At 41.9% G+C, this 26,336-nt stretch overlaps 1 protein-coding gene and 1 long non-coding RNA gene across 4 annotated transcripts in view; both read left to right on the top strand.

The window, feature by feature from the left end:
* The window catches only part of TANC1 (tetratricopeptide repeat, ankyrin repeat and coiled-coil containing 1), a 129,516-nt gene that overhangs the window by 76,197 nt on the left and 26,983 nt on the right, over window positions 1-26,336 (top strand). For 2 of the 3 annotated variants that reach the window (XM_083578475.1, XM_083578474.1), the window contains exons 4-8: window positions 8,549-8,653; window positions 17,137-17,267; window positions 18,486-18,675; window positions 21,330-21,590; window positions 25,317-25,442. In XM_083578475.1, the coding sequence (XP_083434601.1) occupies window positions 8,549-8,653; window positions 17,137-17,267; window positions 18,486-18,675; window positions 21,330-21,590; window positions 25,317-25,442 (813 nt within the window). The remainder of the gene's footprint in view (window positions 1-8,548; window positions 8,654-17,136; window positions 17,268-18,485; window positions 18,676-21,329; window positions 21,591-25,316; window positions 25,443-26,336) is intronic. The other variant, XM_083578476.1, reaches the window with a different exon arrangement.
* LOC310746324 lies at window positions 1,469-4,730 on the top strand. The gene is made up of 2 exons (XR_014540630.1): window positions 1,469-4,185; window positions 4,648-4,730. It is a non-coding gene; the product is annotated as an uncharacterized lncRNA (long non-coding RNA).

The following is a 26,336-nucleotide window of genomic DNA, read 5'->3' as shown; positions in this document are numbered from 1 at the left end:
CCTGGTTTCCCATCACTTCTAAAGCTACTTTAGGTTATTTCAATAGTTGGGAAGCTTTTTCAGTCTAAAGGCTGCATTCTTTCTTGACAGCCATCCAGGGTGAAGCCTGAGAAAAAGGTGGACAGGGTAGTGGTTGTGAGTGGGCTACAGTCCATCCACACAACAGTCACAGTTTCCACATACACATCTCCATTTCTCCCCATGGAAACAATCAAGAGGTGTTATTTCAGTTTAAAGAAATATTGCAGCCAGTCAAAAGCACTTAAGAGTGTGAAGCAGAACTAGTGAGAGGTGTGGCCTGGGAAGAGAGGATGTGGCCAGATAAAGATATCTGGAGGGCTGCATTTGGCCCCTAGTCTAAGGTTCCCAACCCTCATTTTGTGCATGCTATTAGACGCGGGTGGCGCTGTGGGTTAAACCACAGAGCCTAGGACTTGCCGATCAGAAGGTCAACGGTTTGAATTCCCGCGACGGGGTGAGCTCCCGTTGCTCGGTCCCACCTCCTGCCAACCTAGCAGTTTGAAAGCACGTCATAGTGCAAGTAGATAAATTGGTACCTCTCTGGCGGGAAGGTAAACGGTGTTTCCATGCGCTGCTCTGATTTGCCAGAAGCGGCTTAGTCATGCTGGCCACATGACCCGGAAGCTATACGCCGGCTCCCTCGGCCAATAAAGCGAGATGAGCGCCGCAACTCCAGAGTCGGCCACGTGCATGCTGGGTCGGACAGTGCATGCTGGGTCATATGCCCCAGTATATAAACCTGCTGATCTGTTTTCCCTTTGAAGCAGGCCTGCATAGCTTCTGACCCACCTGTCTAAAAGGAAGCATTGGCCAGTTGCTTGATGAGAGATGCTAACACCCTAGGGGTGGGTTTATTTCCCCTTTTTGCCTTCCCAGATGCCTGAAGTTGAAACACCGAACAAGTCTCTTACGAAATATCTTCTTCTTAGAATGATGAGTAACATACTTTTAAAAAGTGTCCTTTTAAAATAATGCTGTAAAGCCAACTCATGCTTCTGAAAATCTCTTAAACCCAAGATTGAATTGTAGTAATGTTGGTGATGATAGCTCTGCTACTGTGTTTTGACTTAATTACTAAATGAATGGCACTCTTGGGATTTGATGTGGAGAAAAGTACTCTAAAATGTTTCAGAATACAGAACATCTTCAAGTTTTTGTTTTTTTTTTATAAATAATTTTTATTAACTGGCCAATCACGTCAAATTAAATCACATCACATAAATTCCAAATTACAAAGCCAAATTTTTAAATTTTGTTGGGGGAACCCATACTTCAAGATCCAAAGGGGGATTCAAATCATCTTCTTATTACTGCGTTCGTGTCCAAATCAGTCCCAAAGAACATCTTCAAGTTTTGTCCCAGGAGTACAACTGGGAAATTGCCAGGCATATTGTTCCTGCCACATGTTGAAGGCCTTCTCCCCCCCCCCCCAACGTAGTCCCTGACTATTCTTCCTTGTTAATGTTTCTCAGATTCCTCTTTCTTCTGCATCAAGTAAAATTAAATTGATGGATGTTTAAAATATACCATCAGACTCAAGGAGCATTCTAACATGTGAAAAAACATGTGAAGTCAGGAAGCTTGTTCAAATTACGTGAATATTTTAGTTTCTGCAGTCTTTGAAACTCAAGAGGAAAACTTAGAATGCAAAACTGTGGATCTTGCAGCCACTAATTCCGGTAGATAAAGATGAGAGATGCTCATATTTTCAATGATACGTTATTTACTTGGATGAAGTGATATATCAAGGCAGGTCAGATTTATTTATTTATACCTGTCATAGACTCATTGTAAAATACAACTGGAATAACAGACCCTCAAATAAACACGGAAATGTTTACATATAGCATGAAGCATAATATAAACAAGACATACAAAAGTTTTCATCCAAAGAAACCTTTTTGTGAGATCATCTGAGCACTTTATCTTGGGAACTAGTATGTTGAGAGCACGAGGGTCAATAGTTTGCCTACTTTATAGAGCTTCTAAAAAAAATGTATAGATCAAAGCAGACAGGTATTATCAGTGACCAGCATCACCTTACATTTTTGTAAACTGATCCTTCTTCTTCATGTCGGGGGGGGGGGGAGAAGCAATTGTTATGTTTAGACTAGTTAGTGTCTTGCGTAAGAAATATGAGGAGGTGGCTTTTTTTTAATAAAGCTGTATTGACTGCTAAGCTGACCCAAAGAATAAAGCTGTTTTATTTTACACCTTGGGGGTGACATTTAAGTTCCTGCAGGAGAAGATTGTTATAATAAAACCTCCATGCACTGTGTGTGTTTTAAAGCCATAGACAAGAATGTAAGAACACAGTGTTCTGTATAATATGAATTCAGAGTACAGGAGGATTATGGATTATTTAATTTTAAAATCCTCTTTGGTTAATTCCAGCTTGTCTTTTATGTTTTGGATTTGGGTTTTTTTTCCCTGAGCTGAACTATGAATATTAAGTACTTCTTTATGGAATGCTAGAATAGCAGAGTCTTCTTCAGGAGTTCAGATATCTTGCAACCTTCACACACATGGGGGGGGGGAGAAAATAAACTATATCTCCTCCATCCTTCACTGTTCCAGTCGCCTTCCAACCCACAGAGGGCAAACCTCTGATGTGCAACATATTAGATCCCTGATTTTATGACTGGCTGTTTTTGAAGACAGTCCTTAAATTATTGAGCCAAACTATAGACTACAGGCTAAAGGAAACAGGAAGTAACAGATATGGTCAGTCTGATTTAGGTAGGGATTATTTAGCACGATGCGGCAAATAACTACAGTGAAAGCTAAAGGACCCCTGGATGGTTAAGTCCAGTCAAAGGCAACTATGGGTTTGCAGTGCTCATCTTGCTTTCAGGTGAGGGAGCTGGCATTTGTCCACAGACAGCTTTCCGGGTCATATGGCTAGCATGACTAAACCACTTCTGGTGCAACAGAACATCGCAACGGAAACCAGAGCGCACGGAAATGCTGTTTACCTTCCTGCCGCAGCGGTACCAATTCCAGAAGTATTGCCACCATGTCATAAGGAACATTCAGGGGTGGAGGAAGGGAGGGATGAGCAGTCCCTGCTTTACCAGTAAGGGTGCTGCAGCCACCAGGTAATTTTGCTTCCACATCCCAAATAATGATGCTGTTTGAGCTGCAACAGCCACTGGCTACCAGGCAAAGCACAACAGCTGCAAAACAGGATAGTGGGGGACTGGTAGGCCCTGATTTAGCTAAAATGCCCCTCGTGAGAACTTTTGGCCCAGCCTCATTCTAACTTGGTCTTGGGATGGAGATAATCTTAGTGGAACTTGTGGATGAGCCACAACAGGATGAAATCCATGTTGGTTCTGCGGCACCCCTCGGCAGCTTTTGAAACTAATGACTAGTGGTATTCTTCTGGACTGTCTGGGCACAATGGGACTTGGTGAGAGGTTCTGTTTTGTATAGACTTGGTCTTTCCTTTAGAGGCGCTTTTGAGACGGTGACACTGGAGGATCTATTTCTTGGCACCATGACCTATAACGTCCCACAACATTCCATCTTGTCTCCTGTGTACCTATAAGAAACTTCTAGGAGGAGGGGATTGTCTAGGGATTTTGAAGTGCGGTGTCATCATCAACACCCAACTTTTACCTTTCATTTCCTACATATTCAAGAAAGGCAGCCAAGGTCTTGCAATGGTGGTTAGAATTGGTAGTGGACTGGATGTGAGCTAGCAAACTGAGACTTAATCAGGGCAAAACAGATGCTTCAGGTGAGCAAGGCTGGATCAAGACGCATCAAAAAATGTGATTCAGTTAAACGCCTTGTAAACGTCATACAGGGAAGTCCTGTTGGTGAAAGAGGGGATTCTACAGCGCCATGTGGTGTCACAGATAAAGTGCTTTATCTTTACGAATGGTGCTGAGTTCCAAGACTACTGTTCCTGGGGATGAGGATACAGTTTGGTTTGGGTATGGTTTCACTGCTTCTGAAGAATTGAGCCCACAACTTGACAATGCTCCTGGATACAGCTTTATTTCTGGATGGCCGGGTGGCTGCTGTGACTAGGAGTGCTGTTGCCCAACTTAGGCTGGTGTGCCAGCTGCAGCCGCTGCGCAAGAAGTGAGACCTAGCTGTAATCAAGCATGCCATAGTTGCTTCAAGAATTGGATTACTGTTAACAGTCTTGTAAGGGTTTCTAAGGGGTTTCTCGTGCGTAAGCAGATGCCTATCTCCCTGGCTGGGTGCAAACACCTGGCTGGGCTGCCAAAGTGAACCTCATCTGTCCGGACCGCCACTCACCCGTGGCTGACTCAGTCGCTGGCAGAATCCGTGAGTGGGCGTTTCTTAAACTTCTTCCAGCAAAGAAGCTCTTTGACGCGTAGTCTCCGCCTACCCTCTCTGCACGAAAGCCTTCTGCGCAGGGAGGGCGTGGGCAACGGAGGACCCCTACTCTCCCCGCTGGTCCCAGGCAAGGAGTCATGGGACCGCCTCGCCACTTCCCCCACCTGCCCCCCTTCTCCACTGGTGCTACGCTGATTCTCTTCCCCAGAAGATGGGCTGCTTCTCCCGATCCCTGGACGCTCTCTGGAATCCCTCTGGCTTTTGCGCTCTCCCTCCAGTTCTGATGGCAGTTCCCTGACAAGTCTTTACAAGCAGCTGCCTTTAAAAAGTGTTTGGAAACATAAGCTAGTCCAAAATTTGGAAGCAAGAGTTCTAACCAGAGTCTTTTTTTAAAACCCCATATTTTATTAATTCCAAACTTAAACATAAATGACATAACAACAATAATCTGTTTTACATGAAGCATGTGACTCGTTTTTTCTACCTACACTGACTTCCAGTTTATTTCCAAGCTCAGTTCAAAGCCCTGGATATGACCTTTTTAAAGCCATAAAGAGCTTGGCACCATGTTACTTACAGCACTGTCCCCCTCCCATAAGTTCCTGCCTGCCCACTTTCCCAGGCTGTGGAACTCCATGTCCTGTGAAATCAGAACCACCCCCTTCTCTTGTAGCCTTTAGATGAAAAACCAAAACATTTTTATTCCTCCAAGCTTGTGTTGTGACTGGTTCCTAAATCTCACTGCTGAATATTATGCTCCTGATTACCTGCTGTGTTGCGTGGTTTGATGCATTCCTGACTCATTTCTATCTGATTTGATCTGGAACATTTTGAATGGCAAAGGCATGATATAAATGTTTTAATAGCGAATACCACACATACTATCAGCAGCAGTAATATCAGCAGTGGACTCTGAGGAAGGGTATAATCTACTGTTAGTTCAATTGTATGGGCTATAGTATTTGCATATATTTTTATCTATGAACAGTTGAACCAGACATTAGGGGCGCGGGCAGGAGGGAGGGCAGCAGATTTGGTTTGTGCACATTTTCAACATTTATCATTTCTTGTTCCATTCGTCTTACTTTAACAATAGGATGCCGTGTACCACTGGTAGATTTGTTCCTCCTTTATTTTATCATCTAACATTCCTGATCTTTGCTAATTTCTGATGTGGAAGGAATAAGGTGATATTCACGAGGGTGGTTGATTTCTGAATCCAGTGAGCCACAACTAAGGTAGTATAATAAAAATGACAAGATAGCCTTAATAAATTAATAAATTTATCCACTTCTGTCTTAATCCCAGTTTGGTTTTATGTTCCTCAAATGTTCTTGGGAGTATTATGCCTTTGTATATCCAAAAATGGTTAAAGGGCACTTTGTGATTTATAGTAATTAGCTATATGTATAGCTCTCCTATTTCCCCCCTCTGTTTATACATACACACATTTATAATGTGCTTCAAAAAACCCTTTGGCTTCCATTTTATCTTTTGTCTTATAATTCCACACAGATCTGTAATACGTCATTTGCCATATAAAGATAAGCTGTGCTCTCCAAACTTTGCCAGCTGAATTTTTTATTACTACAGTTTACTGGAAAGTGGGGTATCTTTATTATTTCAAGAGCAATCTAAACCACAAGTTACACCAGCTGGATGAGAGAGAATTGTTTTGGCACAGTTAAGAGTGGGAATCTAATGAATGAACGGAGTCTGGGCAAAATGGAAGCAAGCGTGCTAGGGCAGGACTGTTGCAGACAAATACCTGAGTGAGGCTGGAACCCTAGAAGAGTCCCATCCTATTTTTCTTTTTGTATACTGTAGTTTTCTTTTTGTATACTTCTGTGGCTTTGCGCTTAGGGGTGTTGCTGTGTGGTATGAGATCATCTGTTACAGTTCTGCTACCTCTCCTTTCCCCATCTAAAATTACTGTTTTGGTTCTGGTTTCTTTAAATATGTCTATTATTGATTATAATAAAATGATAACAACCAATCCGTTACAGAGTTTTACATTTAAAGTGCAGTTCAATGAAGAATCTGTAAAAATAAGGGGGGGGGGAGGATCTGACCATGGTCGAGCCAGTGTGGTGTAGTGAGTGGTTAAGACCGGTGGACTCGTAATCTGGTGAACCGGGTTCGCTTCCCCGCTCCTCCACATGCAACTGCTGGGTGGCCTTGGGCCAGTCACACTTCTCTGAAGTCTCTCAGCCCCACTCACCTCACAGAGTGTTTGTTGTGGGGGAGGGAGGGAAAGGAGAATGTTAGCCGCTTTGAGACTCCTTCGGGTAGTGATAAAGTGGGATAGCAAATCCAAACTCCTCCTCCATTTAAAATTATTGTTGCCAGCAGTTCCTCTAAGCTTGGATTTGTGGAGGCTGCATTTTGTTCCCAATTGTGCTGCCCTTTCCCACTGAATTACCAGTGCCTTCTGTGGCCTTCAGTGAGCCACTATTGTGGTATGTGCATCCTTCCTTTTCAGATTGGCCCAACCATTTGGCAACCACCTAGGGCAGAAAATGTGGGACCTGGCTATTCCCCTCTGTGGGTGCTGTATGGCCTGTGCTGGGTCCCCTAAACTATCCTGCTGTCTCAAGTGCAATGGAGGTCCAGGTTCAGTTTGTAGTTTAGTTAGGAATGGGGAACAGTTGCCATTTTGTCCCTGCCTCGGGCAGCACAATATCTAAGTCAGGCCCTGTTTCCTTAGATGACTTTGTAGTAGCTCTCCATGGGAAAATGCTTCTTTCCGCCACATGCATACAGATGGAAATGTGTGTGTGTGTGCTCTGTAGATCTATTGAACTATATTAGCTATATGGAACCATCAGCATCATACTGAGATCCAGAGCCTCTTCCTATGGGTTCTTCACACAAGTCTGCTAGCAACTGAGTTCTCTCCTGTGGGGTGGATCTTCTTGGCAGCATGCTTGGAGGGTTTTACATTTGTGAGGGAGCATGACAGAGACCCATGATGTAGTGATGGCAACCCAGTTTGTTGCTTATGTCTATGGTTGTTGTTTTTTTTGGTTTTTTTTAAATGGTGCTGTAGAGGAATTTTCAGTGTTAAAATGCCAAAATTGGTGGGTAGTGGTAGAGATGCCAGGAATTTTGTGTGAGGGGTTATAGTTGCTGATGCTGTGTTAGATCTTATCTCTGATGGTTTTTGTTCCTTTGTAATCTCTGCTACTAGGAGTGAATAGAACTGTGATACATTAAGACTGGTATTGGCCCTGGGGTCGGCCCAGCAAAGCAGAATCCTAGGATAAGGCCTGTTGGCTTACTTAAAAGCAATTTCTGTTTCTCTAAAGAACCTTTAGATGGCAGTATTGTTCTCATTGTGGGGGGTGTTTTGGTGACTAGAAATTCTGTTGTGCATTTAATGTTTCCTGCAATTGCATTCAGCAAAGCACACGGCTATCAATAATTTAAATAGTCGAATGAAAGTACTAAATTCATTCTCTTACATTTGATGAACTCCTTTGATGAACAGTTACTCCAACCTCAAAAGTGAACGACGCGCTTATAAATTACATAGTACGTTTGATTTTAGCCACCAGTTAGCAAAATCTCTCCCTCTTTTATTTTTATTATTATTGAAAATACTGAAGAGCTACCGTAGCAGCCGAACAGATATTTCTCTCCTTTCTTCCTCCCGCCCTGCCCACCGTCTTACAATCAACGTTGTGCGTCATTCGCCTGGGTAAAAATACTGTACTCAGTAATATAAAGCTGCTGGACTGGAGTATTTAGAGTGTTAATGTTGCAAGCTGTCCGCTTTGTAATCCTTGCCTCCCAGCTTCAAAGATTATACTAGTAAACAGGGTTATCTTCGAATTGAAGCAGAAAAACAGAGGCTCTGCCTAGAGAGGCCAACTCCAGAGCTGTGCGAGTTTTGACCATGTCAAAGTCACCCTCTTTACATAGGCTGGAGGCTGAATCAAGAGCACCGCAGCAAGGAAACTGCTTTTGTTCCACAGCACAGTTTACATTCCAAAAAGTGAGCCTGACTAAAGCTTGCTGTTGCTGCTTTTTCCCCCTGACAACAGACAGCGAGAGTGGAAGTACGAGAGTTCACTGTCTTTATTATAGCATGTGTTGTGTGTGTATTGTTTCCGTCTGCAACGTGCATTTCTGCTTTTAGAGTTGTTCTGGTCCTCTGTAATTTGTGTTCTGTGTGGGAAAAAGGCAAGTTTGAGATCTTTCCGCATTTCAGGTCCCATCAGGAAGCCCAAGTATGTAGAAAGTCCCCGGATACCAGGAGATGCAGTCGCCGTACCAATGAGGAAAGTGTTGGAGCCGACAGATCCCAACCAGAATGGTAAGCATGTGTGTTCGGAGTGCTTTCCTTTCGACTTAATGACTGGACTTCGACTTGAAAGCGAAGCGGCTACAAAAACAAGTAAGAATTGAGCCCTTTGTGCAGATCTTGGCTTTGCAGATCTTGTGATAGGTTCGTTATGTGCCATGTCTAGCAGTCTAAAATTCTTGAACGATGTATACACAGTCTTCAAGCAAAATTAAGTGTGAGAGTTGCGGGTCACTTTTAATGTGAGAGGCCTGTTTGAATTCTGTTTCTGGACTTGCTTTCAAGTTTTAACAACGGAGTACGTTATGCTGATGCCATGTTGAAGTGCTGTGTCTTGCCACTGCCGTTAAAATGCTTGCTAAATCAGACAGCAATAACAATAGATGACTGTGTTGGCAAAGCTGGTAGCAGCCCGACCCTGGAGTTAATTGGTATTCTTGAAAAGTTCCTAGTTCATTAAATTTGACTACCACATAACAAAGTGCAGTTTCAGAGAATGTCAGGGCAAAATGACAATCAACATGCTGTGTAAGTATTTGTATAATAATGAGGATTTCATATTCACTGTGATGTTTTAGATTTACAGCCTAATTAACACCAACAGAAACAACCTATAACATCAAGTTAAATTGGATATTCCCTTGTTTTTCTTGTGCTTTGAATTTAAGACCTGAGTTCTCATCATCTCTTCTTATTGGAGGTGCAGAAAGTTTCTAGGAATATTCCTTCCTGGCACCTTTCCTACATTTTTGTGCATATCTTGATTCGGATATACACAAAAGTGTATGGCGCTATTTCTTCTACAAGCCAGTCTAACTTCTGTAGCTTAAATTCTGTGTCTTTCTGCAGTTTCATCCCCCTCCTCCTCAAATTCCAAAGCAACAAGTTCAAGTATGTTCCATCTCTCGTAGGTTTCAAATTGAAGGAGCTGAACACTTAAAAATATGCATGTTGTATGGATGGTTTCTTCTTCCAACATTTTATTTTCACTCAGTTATTTTCTTCAGACATGTGCATACTGGTCATGCAGGATTGACAGTCAAATATTGCTACAGTTTTGTTTTTTAATAGGGAAGCCCCCTTTTTGCGGTGGAAAGGTTGCATTTTATATCTGCTTTATACATCCATCACCTCTCATGACCCCACTGATTAGTAACTCTCTCTTCAGCAAAGTGGATCTAGGCTTTCTGAGCTAGAGAGGTTATAAATCCTGAGATACTGATCATTGTTCACTGGTTTGGGTGGCTTAAGTCTCCATCCTCTCACTCCCATATGGCGGCAAATTTCACTGCCATTTTGCCATTAGCCTGCACATACTATATTGCCATAATGATTAAAACAATAACATCAGAGATGGTAAAGAAACTGATTCCCTAACGTTTTAAGCCCTTTCTGACTAAATGAGACTTGCCACTAGTGTCCTAAATATAATCATAAAATAAATGACATCTCTAGGTATGGAGTTCATGTGAATAAATAGTTCTTGTTTGGCTACAAAACTGATTATTCCACAGTAATCAACATTATCAGAAGGAAAGGAGTAGACTATTTCTAATTTTAAGGGAGATCCTTACTGAATGGATTAAAGCAAACTGATGAGATGGCAGATGTATCAGTAAGTGGTATTTTTGGGCACAGCAGCAACCATTTGTATGGATGCTGTGGCATGTCGCAGACAAGCAGAAAGGCCACAGCTTACTCCTTCATGGCATACATCAAATTTCAAAGGTGATGTAATTTGCACACAAGTTCTTTCCAGGCATTCCTTCCACAGGTTCCTTACCTTCATTTGCAGAAGAGACCTCTCTAAAAGGGACCTTGCTGCAAGCACATAGATTCTCCCGATTGGGGGAAAGCCCATGTCCGTATTGCAGGCTTCCCTTGAGAGATGTTCCCTACCCACTGTGGATGATCAGCAGAGTGACAGGCATAAGAGAGTCCATGTACAAATGTCAGCCAGGCAGGCAATTGAATGCTAATTTGACAGCTTCCTTCGCTGTACCTGAGGGCAGTAGGAGGCAGGTTAGGCGGGACATTTATTGCTTACAGCAGGAGCCTCACTCTGCCTTATGGGAAGTCCAGCCCTGCCTGGTGGGGGCAGGATCTGCAGCCACTATTCCACTTCCTCCTCCTCCTCCTCCTCCTCCTCCTCCTCCTCCTCCTCCTCCTCCTCCTCCTCCTCGTAATTACAATTGTGTGAAGAGGCTGGAAGAGGCTACAGTATCCTCCTAATGAGGTAGAGTATGTACTCGAGGCCCTTCTGTCTGCTACCAAAGCCCACATTTTATTTTCCCTTTCCACAGAGGCCAATAAAGGCAAAAAGACTGTCGTGCCTTGTGCATCTGTCAAGAAAAGTGTCACCCTGGTTTCTCATTGTTGGCAGGCTATGTTCTCTGTGTTTGCTGTATGGTTGCTGATCAGAGTGTGAGGTTCAAATGCAGGCTGAGTGTGGTTGTGTGGGAGTGAATAGAAACATTGGCTTAAAAAGTCGCTTCTGTGGAGCAGCTTTAGCTTCCTTTGGTCTCTAAATGACATGATTGTTTTCTTGCAGGAGCAAAAAGTGAAATGTGTGGATTTCTCTTTTAAACTGCTCAACCTTTTATCTGTATTTTTAATAATACAACATGGAACGGATACTCTGCACTAAAAGATAACTAGAAAGATGTGGCAGTGATCACAAATAGATGACTAGCAATGGGGGGGGGGGGGCATTCTCCCAGAACATCACCCTGATATCACACATTAAGAGTTTCTATGTTTCTGCCACAAGAAAGTAGATTATTCTGACTTCCAGGTTAGGTAAATTTTAATATTTATACTGAAAAACAAATTGATGTTTAGTGGTTTCTTGGTTCATTCATACTGTACCTCTTTCTTAGCTGTATTGGGGGAGGGCATGTGGCTCTTCAAACTGTTGGCATCCTCACACATTGTGGCCATCTTGCATTGGATACAGTGATGGGAGAGTCAGATGTCAAAAAAGCTGGGAGAATTCCTACTTCTATAATGTGAAAGCCTTCCAGAATGGAGTCTCTTGGTGGCCATATCCGTAATCACATGGATAACTGCAGTGCGCTCTACTTGGGGCTACCTTTGAAGGTGACTCTGAAACTACAACTAATCCAGAATGCAGCAGCTAGACTGGGGACTGGGAGTGGCCGCTGGGACTATAGTAACACTGGTCCTGAAAGATCTTCACTGGCTCCCAGTATGTTTCTGAGCACAATTCAAAGTGTTGCTGCTGCCCTTTAAAGCCCTAAATGGCCTTGGCCTGGTATACCTGAAGGAGCGTCGCCACCTCCATCGTTCATCCCGGTCTCTAAGGTCCTCCGAGGGGCTTCTGGCAGTTCCCTCACTGCGAGAAGTGAAGTTACAGGGAACCAGGCAGAGAGGGCCTTCTCGGTGGTGGCGCCCGCCATGTGGAACGCCCTCCCATCAGATGCCAAGGAGATAAAGATCTACGCAACTTTTAGAAGACACCTGAAAGCAGTCCTGTATTGGGAAGTTTTTAATGTCTGCCATTTTATTATGTTTTTTATATGTACTGGAAGCCACCCAGAGTGACTGGGGAAACCCAGCCAGATGGGCAGGGTATTTATTATTGTTATTGTTATTATTATTATTATTAATAATAATAATAATAATAATAATTTACTTATTACGTTTATATACCACCTTCATCTTCCAAGGTGTTCAAGGTGGTGTACATGGTTCTCCTCCTCCCCATTTCATCCTCACAACAACCCTGTGAGGTAGGTTGGCTAAGAGATAGTCACTGGCCCAAGGTCACCCAGTGAGTTTCATGACTGAGTGGGGATCCGAACCCTGGTCTCCCAAGTCATAGTCCAACACTCTTAACCATTACGCTGCACTGCCTTCATAATGTATCACCTTTGTCTTCATATGTGTGTGTAGGGAAAGTTGGGACTTGGGCAAGAGTGTATTGTGTGAACTCTTTAACTACTCCAGTAATGTATCTGAAGGCATTAAATCACATTGTTTTCAATTGTTTATATAGAAATCACCAGTATAAATGCTGAATTTGACTCTTAATGTGGTGACAGCATCTGTTTCATGTTTTGAGCTCGGTTTAAGATAATCACTTGTGTGTACTGAACATTTTTTAAACTCGAAGAAGTTTACTTTTTTTTTAAAGTGCGCTTTAGTTGTTTACTACTGTTAGCTATAAAAGCAATTTCTTGGACCTCTCTGCTTAGTTGGTGGCAGAATTCCCAAAGGGTTAGTGCTCTTGGAAAGTAACAAACTGTAGTTTCTGTTCTTCCACATCCTATTGGAAGTATCAATTTCTTATATAGTGAGGATTCCTATATGTGTATTTTGAATATCTGAAATTTCAAATACTTAAAAGGCTTCAGTTCCAACATCCTCTGTACATTAATTTTGTTCAATAGTCTAACATAATAATTCCCAAACGGAAGCTTAGGTTTTGGGTGTGGATTGTAGTCTGGTGAAGTAGTTTGTTGTTAGTACTTGTAGGGAGAAATGAGAAACATGCATGAACATCAGCTCAGAGTTACAAGGAACTCCTTAGCTGCTCAGCTGCCATGTCCTTTTTGTCTCTGGAATTAGGCTTATCATAGTATTAAGCAGTGCTTTTTTCTGGGGGGACACAGGGCCGACCAGGGATAGCTCAGTTGGTAGAGCATGAGACTCTCAAATCTCAAGGTCGTGGGTTCGAGCCCCACATTGGTCAGAAGATTCCTGCATTGCCGGGGGTTGGATGTAGAAGACCCTCATTCCAACTCTACAATTTTATTATTCTATGAAGGCAAATCATACATTTAAACATTATAAAGGCTCATGCAGTTGCCCTTGCCTGTCATATACAGTGGTACCTCAGGTTAAGTACTTAATTCATTCCAGAGGTCCGTACTTAACCTGAAACTGTTCTTAACCTGAAGCACCACTTTAGCTAATGGGGCCTCCTGCTGCTGCTGCACCGCCGGAGCACAATTTCTGTTCTTATCCTGAAGCAAAGTTCTTAACCTGAAGCACTATTTCTGGGTTAGCGGAGTCTGTAACCTGAAGCGTATGTAACCCGAGGTACCACTGTACATGCTTGTGGTTCCCAAACAAATGCAAATAAGCTTCCACTTGCCCCTCACAGCCTCCTCCTGAACAAAATCTCTGGAGTATTATAACAGTACCTAGCCCAAACCCAGAATGCTTTACTTTTCATGTTGATTCAGAATTCCCTCCCCCCATAAGGCTTTCTCCAGGTAAACATCTGTAGTATTGTAGTTTGTGTGTGTGTTTGAAGAATAGAATAGGAATACTCCACTCAACTGTTTCATCTGTAGCAGAAACCCTGGAATCCATCTTCCCAATGTTGGGAAACATCCATTTACAGTAATGCTTTTGAATCGAAGCATCTTGATTATAAAATGATTTTTTTTGTGGATGATTTGACAGCTGCTCTTACAGCTGAGACTGTAGACAGCACCCTCCCCTTTTTACTAGCGTTTTCACCATCACAAAGAAAGGGAAAGTGCCTGTTTGTTCAGTTTATGACTGACAGTTTTATAGAAGTCCAGAGAGATATCTTTCCGCTTCCGTTACTGAAACAAGGGTTGCCAATTCTATGTGTGCGTATAGATATAGATGCTATTTTATTTTTTCAATAGTAATAGACTACTTAATCATAAACGTTTGTAAAACAAGTACAAAAACCAACAATGTAAACAATGAGTTATTTCGAATGCAATTTAAAACTGCCAGAAATGACAGAGTGACTTGAAGTAAAATGTGACTAAATCACCAGCCCAGGAATGCTTGGGGAAATAGAAGTTTTTAGCATGACACATGTCTGATGTCAGCTGAGAGGAAATTCCACAAATGGGTGCCACAACACTAAAGGCCCTGCTCTGTGCCACTGCAGGTTGTGCACATTCACATATTTATTTCATAGAATCATAAAATTGTAGAGTTGGATGGGACTCCAGTAGTCATCTAGTCCAACTCCCTGAACTGGGATGAGGGAAGGAAACAAGCTTGGATATGGAAATTCTGACAAACTACTTTGTGGTGTCTTCAATTACTCAAGTTGAATAAAATGCCCTAGCTCTTGTGTCTTTATTTACAAACAGGCCAAAGTTACAGCAGTGTAAAAATGAGCTACCAGTTCACCTCATCCTCTGTGTGTAATTAATAATGGATTCACGATCGCCTTTTTAGGTGAACCCAAGTTTTTCTTGTTAGAAATGTCATTACTGCAGAATATCCAGCAGCTATAAATCTGTGAAGATAGCAGAGCTCTTATTAAAAGTGCATATGGAAATTAAATTTCAAGTATCATATTCAGATTCTCATTCATACACACACACACACACACACACACACACACACACACAGACACACACTGCTCCTGTTCAGATATTCTTGAAGACAAGTGGATGAAAATTTGCTAAGAGTAATGTAGTGCCAGCTACCGCTATTTGTATGAACCAAATAACTTTAATATAGAGAAATGATACTTGAATGATAGTTCCCTTGCAAATATCCCCTATCACAGTCACATTAATAAATGGCAGATTACTTTCTTTTAAGGATTAGATGCCGTGAAAACAAATCTCTGAACGGAAGACCTCATTGGAAGAGTAATACAGAGTTGTTTTCATCATTTGAAGGATATTGGAGAAAAACACTTAAATCTTTTCTATCAAAGACCGCGGCTGTTTGTTAGTTCAGCTCAAGATTAAGCAGATGTCTTGTCTGCTACAAGCTAGTGGAATTGTGTTTCGGTAATTCCTTCTGAGCCAGTTGTTCAAATGTATTTGCAGTTCAACTTGTCCTGTTAAAGGGCACCTCTGTTCTTTGCTACAGGTTCTTAAAAACTGATGTTCCTACTTTTTTTTTTCTTGAGGTGCCCCCACCCACAAATAAGTGAAAGGGGAAAGGCACTACTGAAAGAACAATATTATTTATTTATATTGGCTACCCTATAGCAAAAAGTTCTCAGGTCAGCTTACAATTTAAAATACTTACTGAATTTTCAATAACTATAAGAGTAACAACAAAAGTAGTATATGACGCAACATAAAAGCAGAAAAGTTGGGAGATAATTGGGATGGTTGCACAGGTAGTCATAAGCAACAGTAAAATTAATACTGTGCCACATTTGTTTAGGAACTGATACATTTCCCTGACATTTCCCTGAGATTGTTCTATTTCATAGCTTTCTGAAAATACCTGGGACATAAATCATCCAGAGAAAAGCATATTGAGAGACAAACTAGATGCAATATGGGAGATTTGTGAATGGATCCCAGGTGTTTCATTTTTAAACATTAATAATAGCCCTGTAGAAAATGGGACTGGAGGAGGAGGTATTTTTTACCTGTTCTTCCCATGCTATTTATTCTATCTAAATAATCCTGCTATTTTCATGTGGAATGTTTTTGTTGTTTTGCAGGTATTATTTAGGCACTTGTCATATTCACCCCCTATTCCACTGGTTCCCAATTAGCCAGACCCCCTGTTTTTCAAATCCAAGCCATGGACCCCCTACTTTTGAAAATGTTGATATCTCTGTAGTAGGTTTTATTATGTGAATGGTGCCACTATACCCTCCAACATGTCCCAGCTCAAAACCAGGACGAGTGTCTTCCGGAAGAGTCACCTGACCCACGCAAGAGTATGGTGCCCAAAACCACACATTTTTGGGTGCCACAATCTTGTGTGTTTGGGGGCGCTGTGCTATTGTGTGATGTTTGCAGAGTATCCTAGACTGTTGGCAGAGTGTGTACCACAGGCTCCCTTGGTGGGTTCCGCATACCCCCTGGGGTCCACAGACCACCAATTGAGAACCTGTTCAAATAGTATGTGTTACCTGCATGCTTTAGTTCAAGATTTTCAAGTGAACATAAGTTTCTCAATCACCATTTCCCATATCTTCGAAGCAGCCCTGCTCTAAGTTTTTAATTTAAAAGAAAATAACCGGAGAACCAGATCTCATTTCACATGCCACATCTCATTTGACCCTTTGATTTCAGTGTGAAAGTGAAATGTGTGCTGACCCGTCTCCCTTGCAATCAGTGGGACATAAAGGAGCCCACGGTGGCAGGATTGTGTCATAGGTTTTAAAACTTCAGTATTAGATCCCCTGATAATCCATTTCGTTGTTTCTCTCTGTTGAAATCTATTGGCCCAAGAATGAATTCAGACTTGAATGAGCCTTGTTCTTCTAGAATCATAGAGTTGGAAGGGACCCTGAGGGTCATCTAGTCCAACCCCCTGCAGTGCAGGAATCTCAGCTAAAGCATCCATGACAGATGGCCATCCAACCTCTGCTTAAAAACCTCCGAGGAAGGAGAGTCCACTACCTCCCAAGGGAGACGGTTCCACTGCCGAACAGCTCTTACCGTCAGAAAGTTCTTCCTGGTGTTTAGTCAGAATCTCTTTTCTTGTAATTTGTTGTTACTCTTGCAAAGCAAGTCACTGTACTCCTTCATACAGTATTTTCTTTTATTGCATAGAAACAAAGTCAGAGAAGGAATCAAGCTGTTCACCAGCGGCTCAGGAACTGATGACAAGACTGGGATTTTTACTGGGAGAAGGGATTCCAACGTCTGCCCATATCTCTGTGGAAGAAAAGCGCGAAGCTATGGTATGCTAATGGAAACAACTTGTAAACAGTAATCTGTTAAAACTAGAGATGCCAGCAAGTACTGTGCTTTCAATATATTTAATAGCAAACATGCTAATAGACAACAAAAATCACTTACATAAATGTGTACACAGTGCACATTTGTAGGAAGCACTGAAAGAAAAAGAGCTTTGGCTTAATCTTCACTGTTCTAAGGAAATTCTTTACATTGGATGGGGTTGTGAGAAAATCATGGAATGGTTATTTTTCAGCTGCTGCTTCAGGCAGTTGTGACCTGGAAGGATTATTTAAAAACAACTTTTGGATACTTCTTTTCTCCTAAGGTAGGGGAACCTTGTCCTTCCAGATGTTGTTGAACTACAACTCCCAGCAGGGCCAGTAATCAAAGCTGATAGGTGTTGTAGTCCAATAACATATGGAACATCACATATTTCCCACTCTTGTCTTAGGCAATAAAGATCACCACAGTGAACTGAAGTTGTGGCTTTTCACTTGATTGATATACAGGGAAGAGCTGAAAATCTCCCTCTTGTGAAAATTCACAGCAGATCATTTTTCTACTTTTGGCCTTGGGAATCAGATTTGAGTTTTGTTACATTTTCTCTTGTTCTGTTGTCTAATGTAGCAGCCATGGCTCACTCGCTTGTACCCATCTGTTTTTGCGCATGTGTATTTTTAACTGAATGCCTTTTGTCCCATAGGCACTTCTGGCTTGCGCATTCCTTACTGCTTGGTTTATGAGGCATAAGAACGTGGGAAATAATCTGTATGACTCTCGCGAGATGCTGAGAGGAGACAGTGCATTCCGTTGTAGTACAGGAGGGCACCTATTCTAGGAGAATTCTAGCCACCTGTGAGAAAAGATTTTAAACCAAATTTTGTCCACGCCTTTCTTTTTCGAATCTGCAGAGAAGCATATTTGATCATTATCCCAAACAAGTCCTGGGTTTTGTGTTGCAGCCTCTCAACAAACAGTGTTCCATGCATAAGACTGTGAACTTTACAGGTCCAAGTTAAAATACTAAGGGCCCATAATCTGCTGTTGTCCTATTGCTGCTGCTTCTTTCTTGAAAGGGGCTTAATGAATCCTCTTACGATGCAGCCTTGGAAAGTTGTGTTAACTTTAGGCTTGTTTGATTTCCTGCTTAGTATTGATTCCGCCATGGACGGATAGCGCTGTGCTCTGTGTATTCATCCTTCCTTTCCTTCGTTTTCTAGTGCACCATAGCTAGCCAAGGAGTCAGTCCCTGCTCTACCCTGACGAGCAGCACCACGTCGCCAAGCACCGACAGCCCCTGCTCAACTCTGAATAGCTGTGCTGGCAAAACAGCAGCCAACAAAAGTAGTCCCTGTGGGACCATTAGCAGCCCAAGCTCCACGTTGGAAAGCAAGGATAGTGGAATTATAGGTAAGCAGTTTAACTCATAGCAATGCACTGACTTACTGCTGTCTCTCTTATATCTTGCTTCTCTGCATCAGCCGATACAGCCACTAGGCATACAGGGAGTTTGCTCTGAAACTCTCTTGTGTTAATTTCTGTTAGTACTTGGCTTCAGTTCCAAAGTCTCCATGCTCCAGAAATTTTTTAAGTGCTCTTTCGCTTGAAATAATTTTGTCATTCTCAGTAGTTCTTTTGTGTCTTTCCTGTGGGCATTTAGTCATGGGCTGGGAGAGGGCTGGAACCCCGAGTTTCTTCACTGCACTACAGTGTATATTTGCTGGGGAAGTTCTGCTGGGGAAGAGAATAGCAGTGCTAATGGGATGCAGTGATTAAGAGCAGGAGCAATTGATCATAAAGCCTCCGCTCCACATTTCACTACAGCCATGAATTCGCTGGGTTGCTTTAGGCAGTACATTTATCTCTCATCCTTGAGTACAGTACTGATCGACCATACAGGGTTGTTCTAAAGATTTACTGAAATAATGCATGTGAAGCATATAGAGAACTTTGTTAAGGACGAGGAAGTGTTTTTATTGTGCTACCATTTGGGGGGAGTGTTCCACCTCTTGTAAACAAAGATCTCTGCCTGGAAAGTTTTCAGTTTTTTGTCTCATTGCAAACAGGTTCATGACACAGTGTTCCAGTGTGGGGAGACAAGGCAAGCTTGGTGTGGGGGGTGCGAGTGAAAGAGCCACCGAGGCCATTTGAGTTTCAATCAACAGTAACGGATCTATGCTGTACTCCAGTTGGCAACACAGATACAGAGAAAATCGCAAACCAAACACTGAGAGGCCCAAGTGGGAAAAAAGGCCTTCACCTGTTACTGGAAGGACCACAGAGATGGTTCCAAACAACTTTCTCCAAGTAGGCTGAGGTGCTGTTACTAAAAAGGCCTGCTTCTTAATAGCCACCCAACATACTTCACTTGGTGGGGCATTTGGAACAGGGCCTCTGAAAAAGATATTGAGGATCAGGTGAGGTATATGCAGGAAAGGGCAATATTTCAAATATCCTGGTTCCAAGCCATTAAGAGCTTTGAAGTTTAAGATCCACATTTTAAGTTGGGCCTGGAAATGGATCCACAGCAGTTAGGGTGAAGAAGGTATGCTAGTGATGGCAAACAGCGGTAATATTTGTGAAATGCTTTTGGTTCTAGACCAAGAAAGGCTGATAAGTTTCATAATAACTGCAGTTTAATGATGGTGTTATGTGGAGGTTTGAATGATTAATTCATAACTGGGAATGAAAACTAGAACAGGAGAAATCAAGCCCCAAAGAGCTGGGTAAAATGAAGACTTGAGGACACATGGAAGAAAACCGCTGGGAAACCCATTAGCTAGGATAACGGATCTGGAAATTGTGTGCCTTCTGTTCTCAAGGCTGTTGTGAAAATGTATAGAATTTTCTGTTGTGCAACATGCTCATCTTAAAATAAAACACTCCCTCCCACGCATTCCCCTGCAAATCCTGAAAGACAGCATTTAATTTGAAAGCTAGCTTGTACACATGCATTGCAAATTTGTCTTCATCTAAAGGGGGGTGGGAATGGAATGGATATTAAAATGAACTTGTATCTTACTAAGTATCCTTAGTCGCCCAAGTTATTTATAGATCTAATCATTCTGCATTCATTTGGAAGGATTTAAGTTTGGAGGGCGTACGTACTGCATTTCCTAAAGCATCCCTTAACGTGTGTGTGTACTTAATGTGTGCATGCAAATATATGAAGAGTATTAAATGCTCATTCAGTATACAGTTTGGCGAGTATTATTCTTTGTGTAACTGTTTTTGGCAGACTTTGCCAAACCGTGAAAATAGCTTGTTCTTCCATGCTACTTAAGTAGGCTTCCATTGTAATTTCCATCCCTGCTACGTTATTCTGGGCCAGTAGGTTTTTTGAGTGGAAAGCTGCCCTTCCCCTCCCTCTCCTTCACCCGCACTTTCTGCTGGGTCAGGCTTTTATTCTTTTCTTTCTTTCTTTTTTTAAAAAAGTTTTTATTGCCTTAGTTGAAATTGTCTCTGCCTCCGTTGACATAATGGGGGTGAGGGCAGATTTTCATCATTTGCGGTGAGCTAAGTAAGAGAGAAGTCTGGGCTAGTGGCCAAAATGAGGACGGGGGAGGCAGACTGGTGACATGCTGTCTTTTCGCTATTAGAAACTGGAGTGGAAATCTTTCCTGGCCCTCCCACTCCCCTCAATGAGTAAATCAGAAGGGACGCTTAGTTCATGATGCATCAAAAGTCCCAAGTTTGCCCCCTGCCTTTAATCAACGTTAATAATTTGGCCATACAGAAGCACACTACAAGGCTTTCATCAAAATCCTTACGACGTTTTATGTTATTTAAGTTGTCAGTATTCTTAAAGCAAGGAGGTCATGCTCTGAGAGACATACCTAGTTGCAACTAAGAACATGAACAGTAGTGGCTGTACTACAATGCCCAATGAGTGTTTTTGTCTTCTCGCTAAAACCAGCCCAGGAAACACTAATTTAATGTGCCTTGTAGGAGGAGCTCATCACCTTATTGAACGAAGTTTCAGTCTAAGAGCACTGCAAACCAGTTTATTATTCTAGCATTCTTCCCATTAGAATTCATTGGTTTCCTTTTTATTTGTTTTTAAGCGACAGTAACAAGTTCATCTGAAAACGACGACCGTAGTGGATCCAGTTTGGAGTGGAGCAAAGACGGAAGCCTCAGAGCTGGTGCACATCAAGGAATTATTCATGAACGGAGAACAGATAATTGCTCACCAGTTGCAGAAGAGGAGACGGTGGGGTCTTCAGAAAGTCTGCCAAAAGTGGAAGCATCTTCTGGAGATGGCCCTGTGACTTACACTCAAAGCTCTGGCTCATTAGTAATGCCTCGGCCCAATTCCGTTGCAGGTAGGGAGCAACCAATGGGAGCAAGTGTTGTGTGTGCTCCAGCCCTTTATTTAATGCATACTTTTCCTTTGGCACTGTTCTTGCATGGACCAGTTCCCATCAAATTGTGTCTGATCGCCACGTAATGGAAATGCAAGCTAGAGAGCCAGCACTGGTTAAGGGGAGTGCATGAAATTTAACAGAAGTAATTTTTAGAAGCAGTTGAAGCACAAAGGTCTGCGAAGCGATAGGGATGTTGCTGTGCAGAGACAGTGTAGTGTTCTTTGTGCTCATTGCTTTTTTATGTAAAGAGCTATATAAGTCCATCGACTTGAAGGATTATAGCAGGAAGCACTCAGCCTCTATATTAAGCTTTTAAATGCATATACAATGATGCAGACATGGGGCAGTGTCCAACTAAATACTTGAGCCAGTACAATGGGATTTCACTCCTTGTCTCCCACACACATCTGACACCATCTCCAAATCTGTTCCAGGGGGTTGGGTGCATGGGGGGGGAGAGACGGGGAGAACATTCCATTGTGCATGGAGAAATCCTTGTGCTGATGGAACTTTCACCATAGCATTGAACATAACCCATGGGGATTGGGTAGGGGAAGTTGTGTTGCTACCGCTTTGATGAACATAATCCATTCGGGGCCCCATGATATTTGCACAGCCATATTCCATAGACACTCATTCTTATGTGGCAGGAAAAAATCTGGAAAAGCTCTCTATGGATCTTTGGTAGTAAGACCATTATTAATAACCCAAACAAATTATCTGTTGTATGGAAGGTGCTGATTTTTACAGTTATTCTTCGTAGTCCCTGTTCAGTCCTTCACTTGGGTCTCTGCACAAAGCATCTGTATACAGTGGTACCTCGGGTTAAGTACTTAATTCGTTCCGGAGGTCCGTTCTTAACCTGAAATTGTTCTTAACCTGAAGCACCACTTTAGCTAATGGGGCCTCCTGCTGCCGCCGCGCCGGCAGAGCACGATTTCTGTTCTCATCTTGAAGCAAAGTTCTTAACCTGAAGCACTATTTCTGGGTTAGCGGAGTCTGTAACCTGAAGCGTATGTAACCCGAGGTACCACTGTAACTTTCTAGAACTCTTTAGTCAGAGACCAAGTTCTGCTGGCTATCCTATTAAGCAGAGAGATTTGTCCCTGTCTGCAAATACCTTGAGAGAAAAGACAACTACCTGCCTACTTAGCTTTCTTCTTCTGAGTGACTTCTGTTTTTCTTCTTCAGTATATTTAGGGAGTTTTCTCTCTATTTCTATTTTTGGATGGGAGGAATTCATTGTGGAGGCTCAACTGGTTGTTATTTAAAAGTGTAGTACACACTGAACAACCCCTTTTTTCAAATGCCAGTGAGATCTGGGTGGTTATTGAGACGGGTGAAACTTAGTCCTGTGATCATGGCATTCTCCTTCAATGGCACCTCAGTGATCAAGGGAATTGCTATGCTCATGTGCAATTGCCTACAGGTGTACTATATGTGTACACTTATATGAAATATTAGTATATAAAGCCCTAACCACTTGGGATCAGTTTACCTGTGAGAATGCCTTACCCAATATGTGCTCACTGAAGCACTTCAAGCTGTGGAACTGGTACTGTTACAGATGCAACATCATACTCATTCCACATTTGTGAGAAATCAATCTTTTAGTGTGGCAGCAGCTACACTTTGGAACTCCCTTCCTGTTGACATCAGACAGGCACTTTCTGTACTGTTTTTGGTGCCTGTTAAAACCATTTTTGTTTAGATAAGCCTATCCAGATATGTAAACTTTTAACGTGTATTTTAATCAGTGACCAGCTTATCACTAATTTTAATTGTTATTTTAATTTTTTTTAACATTCATTTTATTCTTTTTGTAAACTGCTTTGAGGTTTGTCTGGTTTTTGTTACAATCAAGCAGTATATAAATCTTCAGAACGTTGATCAAAATGACTGATTTGACTCAAAAGGGCAAATATCCTAATAAAAAGAATAATGTGTGTGGTTTTTTTGGGGGGGGGGAATATTCTCTAGATTTAGAAGATCACTCGGTTCAAATATTTATTTGCTAATGGCTGGATGCTGGAATTTGCCCTTGCCATAAGAACCCAGACTTTGTGTTAAGGTAGTCATACTAGAATGTAGAGAGCCCTGTGTCCATACAATTGTGGAAGGTCTCTTCAGTTCATGAACTTTTGCTTCTGGTTTTATATCGGACACATTTTTAAGAAATAAAATTTTGCCAGGTATGTGGAGCGGTAGGGTGCATGGAAAAGGCCTAAATGGGAGAAAACCCCCATTTTAGTACACATGTTCTCAAAACCAGCTAAAGTAATGTAGACAGTTCTGCAGCCCTTTCCAGGTATTGTAAAAGTATGGTATTTTTACACACACACACACACACACACTTCAGCCCCTATTTCCTTGCATTTCGGTGGGTTATGTTGGGGAGATTTTCCTGGTTGGTTATGATAAATATATCAATAGGTTTCTTCCATGTGTCCATTGCATAAGTTCACAGGACTGAAGAGACAAGCCAGTTTTTAGTTTAAAATGCAGATCATGCCTCTAAAAACATCAGCAAAACTCCTGACTATAGTACGGTTTTCTTCTACACATCAGTTTTGTATTAGGATTACTGTTTCTAACTTCAGCTCTCTTTCTGTGTCGCTTGTTAATGCATTCTGGAGATGACCGATTTATTTTTCAGTACATTTCACAGCCTCTTAAATGCTTTTATGGCTAGTCATGTATATATCTTTGCAAAAAGGGAGGCTGAGAATCCTGCCATTAATGGGTGATTGTTGATGTTCTGGATGCTGTGAAATACTGCACAAAGTGCCTGCTTGTCTCCTTCCAAGATTTGGACAGTGTCTGCTTGCAAGATTTGGGTTGCCAATAACTCTGAATGAAATCATTGGGGCAGAAGATTCATGCTAGCTACCTTGCTGTGTTTTGACATGGAAATATTGAAGCTTTAATAAATAAATTGGCTGCCAAACTGGTCATAAAAATTCATTGTGACCCTTGTCCTCTCTTATCTACTACCCAACAGTAAATCAGCAGTTTTAAATCCTTCTGTTGCCCATATATAATATATATATACATCACAAAGGAGCACAATTAATTGGAGGACTGGAACCTTGAGACAGGCAGTTTATGGTGAAAGGAGGATATTTCAAAAATTGTCTTTCTTTTGAAATACAAAATCACACACACTTTAGGGTTGTTTCTATGCACTGAGTTATTTTCCACTGCATAATGTTTTCGTTCATATAAGAATTTCTAAGAAACACTGGAAAGTGTCCTGAAAAGTTGATATTTTCAATGTTTAACAATGGGGGGAAATATTCACATGAAGCATAATCAATCATTAGCATTTTATGGCCATAGGGTGTAGTGATTAACACATCCAAAGGAGAGGGTAAAGTAAATTAATTTTTAACTAACTTGAAGCTTATGGCAGCTCAATGCTGTGTTTTTTAAAGTGATGGGGCTGCAGTAAGAGCTAGTGTGGCATTGCAAAGGAAAAACTCTACTATGTTTGTACCGCATTCTGTCTCCAATGAGTTCAGCAGAGCTTTTTAAGTTCACCACAGTTTGCTTTGTAGAGGCACACCTTCTGCTGTGCACCTCTGCATTGTTCCATGTTACTCAGCTGTGACTGGCTACTGTTTTGAGACATAATATTGAACCTCCTGCAGCCCAGCCATCTGACAAGGTTCTTTGTTGTTACAGCAACAAGCTCCACCAAGCTAGAAGACCTGAGCTATTTGGATGGTCAGAGGAATACACCATTGAGGACCTCAATTCGCTTACCGTGGCACAATACTGCTGGAGGGAGAGTTCAGCAAGAAATAAAAGGTATTGGTAAAGCACGAGACTCATGGACTCAAGCCCTACATTGAGCAAAAGATTGGTCTAGATAAGCCTTGTGGTTCCCTTCCAACTCTACGATTCTATGAAATAAATAACTAATGTGTTGACCTGCTCTGGAGATAGCATTATTCCCTAGTGGAAGATGCAAGTGTTTTGTTTTGGTGCTTGCTTAGTGGAGATTAGAGGCTTGTCTGCCTTTATAGAACACTTTGAAGAGTTCCTTAATTAGCAAATATACTTGACCAGCAGCAGCTCTCCAGAGATGTGGAGCCCATTGGTTCATCTAGCTCATTGTTTTCAACACAGATTGCCAGTGGCTTCCCAAGGTTGCAGATAAGGGACATACTCAATCCACTACTTGGAGATGTGGATTGAATCTGGGGCCTTATGCATGCAGAACAGATGCCCTACTGGTGAGATACAGCCTCTCTCCCAGGGCTCACAGAACCATTATGTCTGTTCAGCCTTGATCAAAGTGTCTCCAGAGTACGGTGTGATGGCTTTGAGGACAGTGGCAGCCCCAGGACATTTAGGGTGGGGAAGGAGACAGCTCTTCCCCTTCACATTACCCAGCAAGTCCTACAGATTTGGAAGCAGAGAATAATTCCACTCAGAGCATTTAACCTTATACCAAGTGGGACATGGTATAAGGTAGGGTGCATTGCAATTTCCTTAACTTTCTTGCTTGCCTTTTGGTTTTTTAGAAACAACATTTCCCCAGGACTTTACTTTGGAAGCTGTCTGTGTCTTATAGAATGCCTCCACAGGCTTACCTTTATTATCTCAGATTTTGAGGCTCTAAAAATATGTATTTATGCAGATTTTTCTTTTTAGTAGCCCACACTCTTGCTGTGTATGAATCTTGAATGGAAGCCATTT

Source organism: Podarcis filfolensis (assembly GCF_964270895.1).
Source record: "Podarcis filfolensis genome assembly, chromosome: 1".
Lineage (NCBI taxonomy): Eukaryota > Metazoa > Chordata > Lepidosauria > Squamata > Lacertidae > Podarcis > Podarcis filfolensis.
The sequence above is the reverse complement of the archived record's forward strand: the minus strand, read 5'-3'. Positions and strand labels throughout refer to the sequence as shown.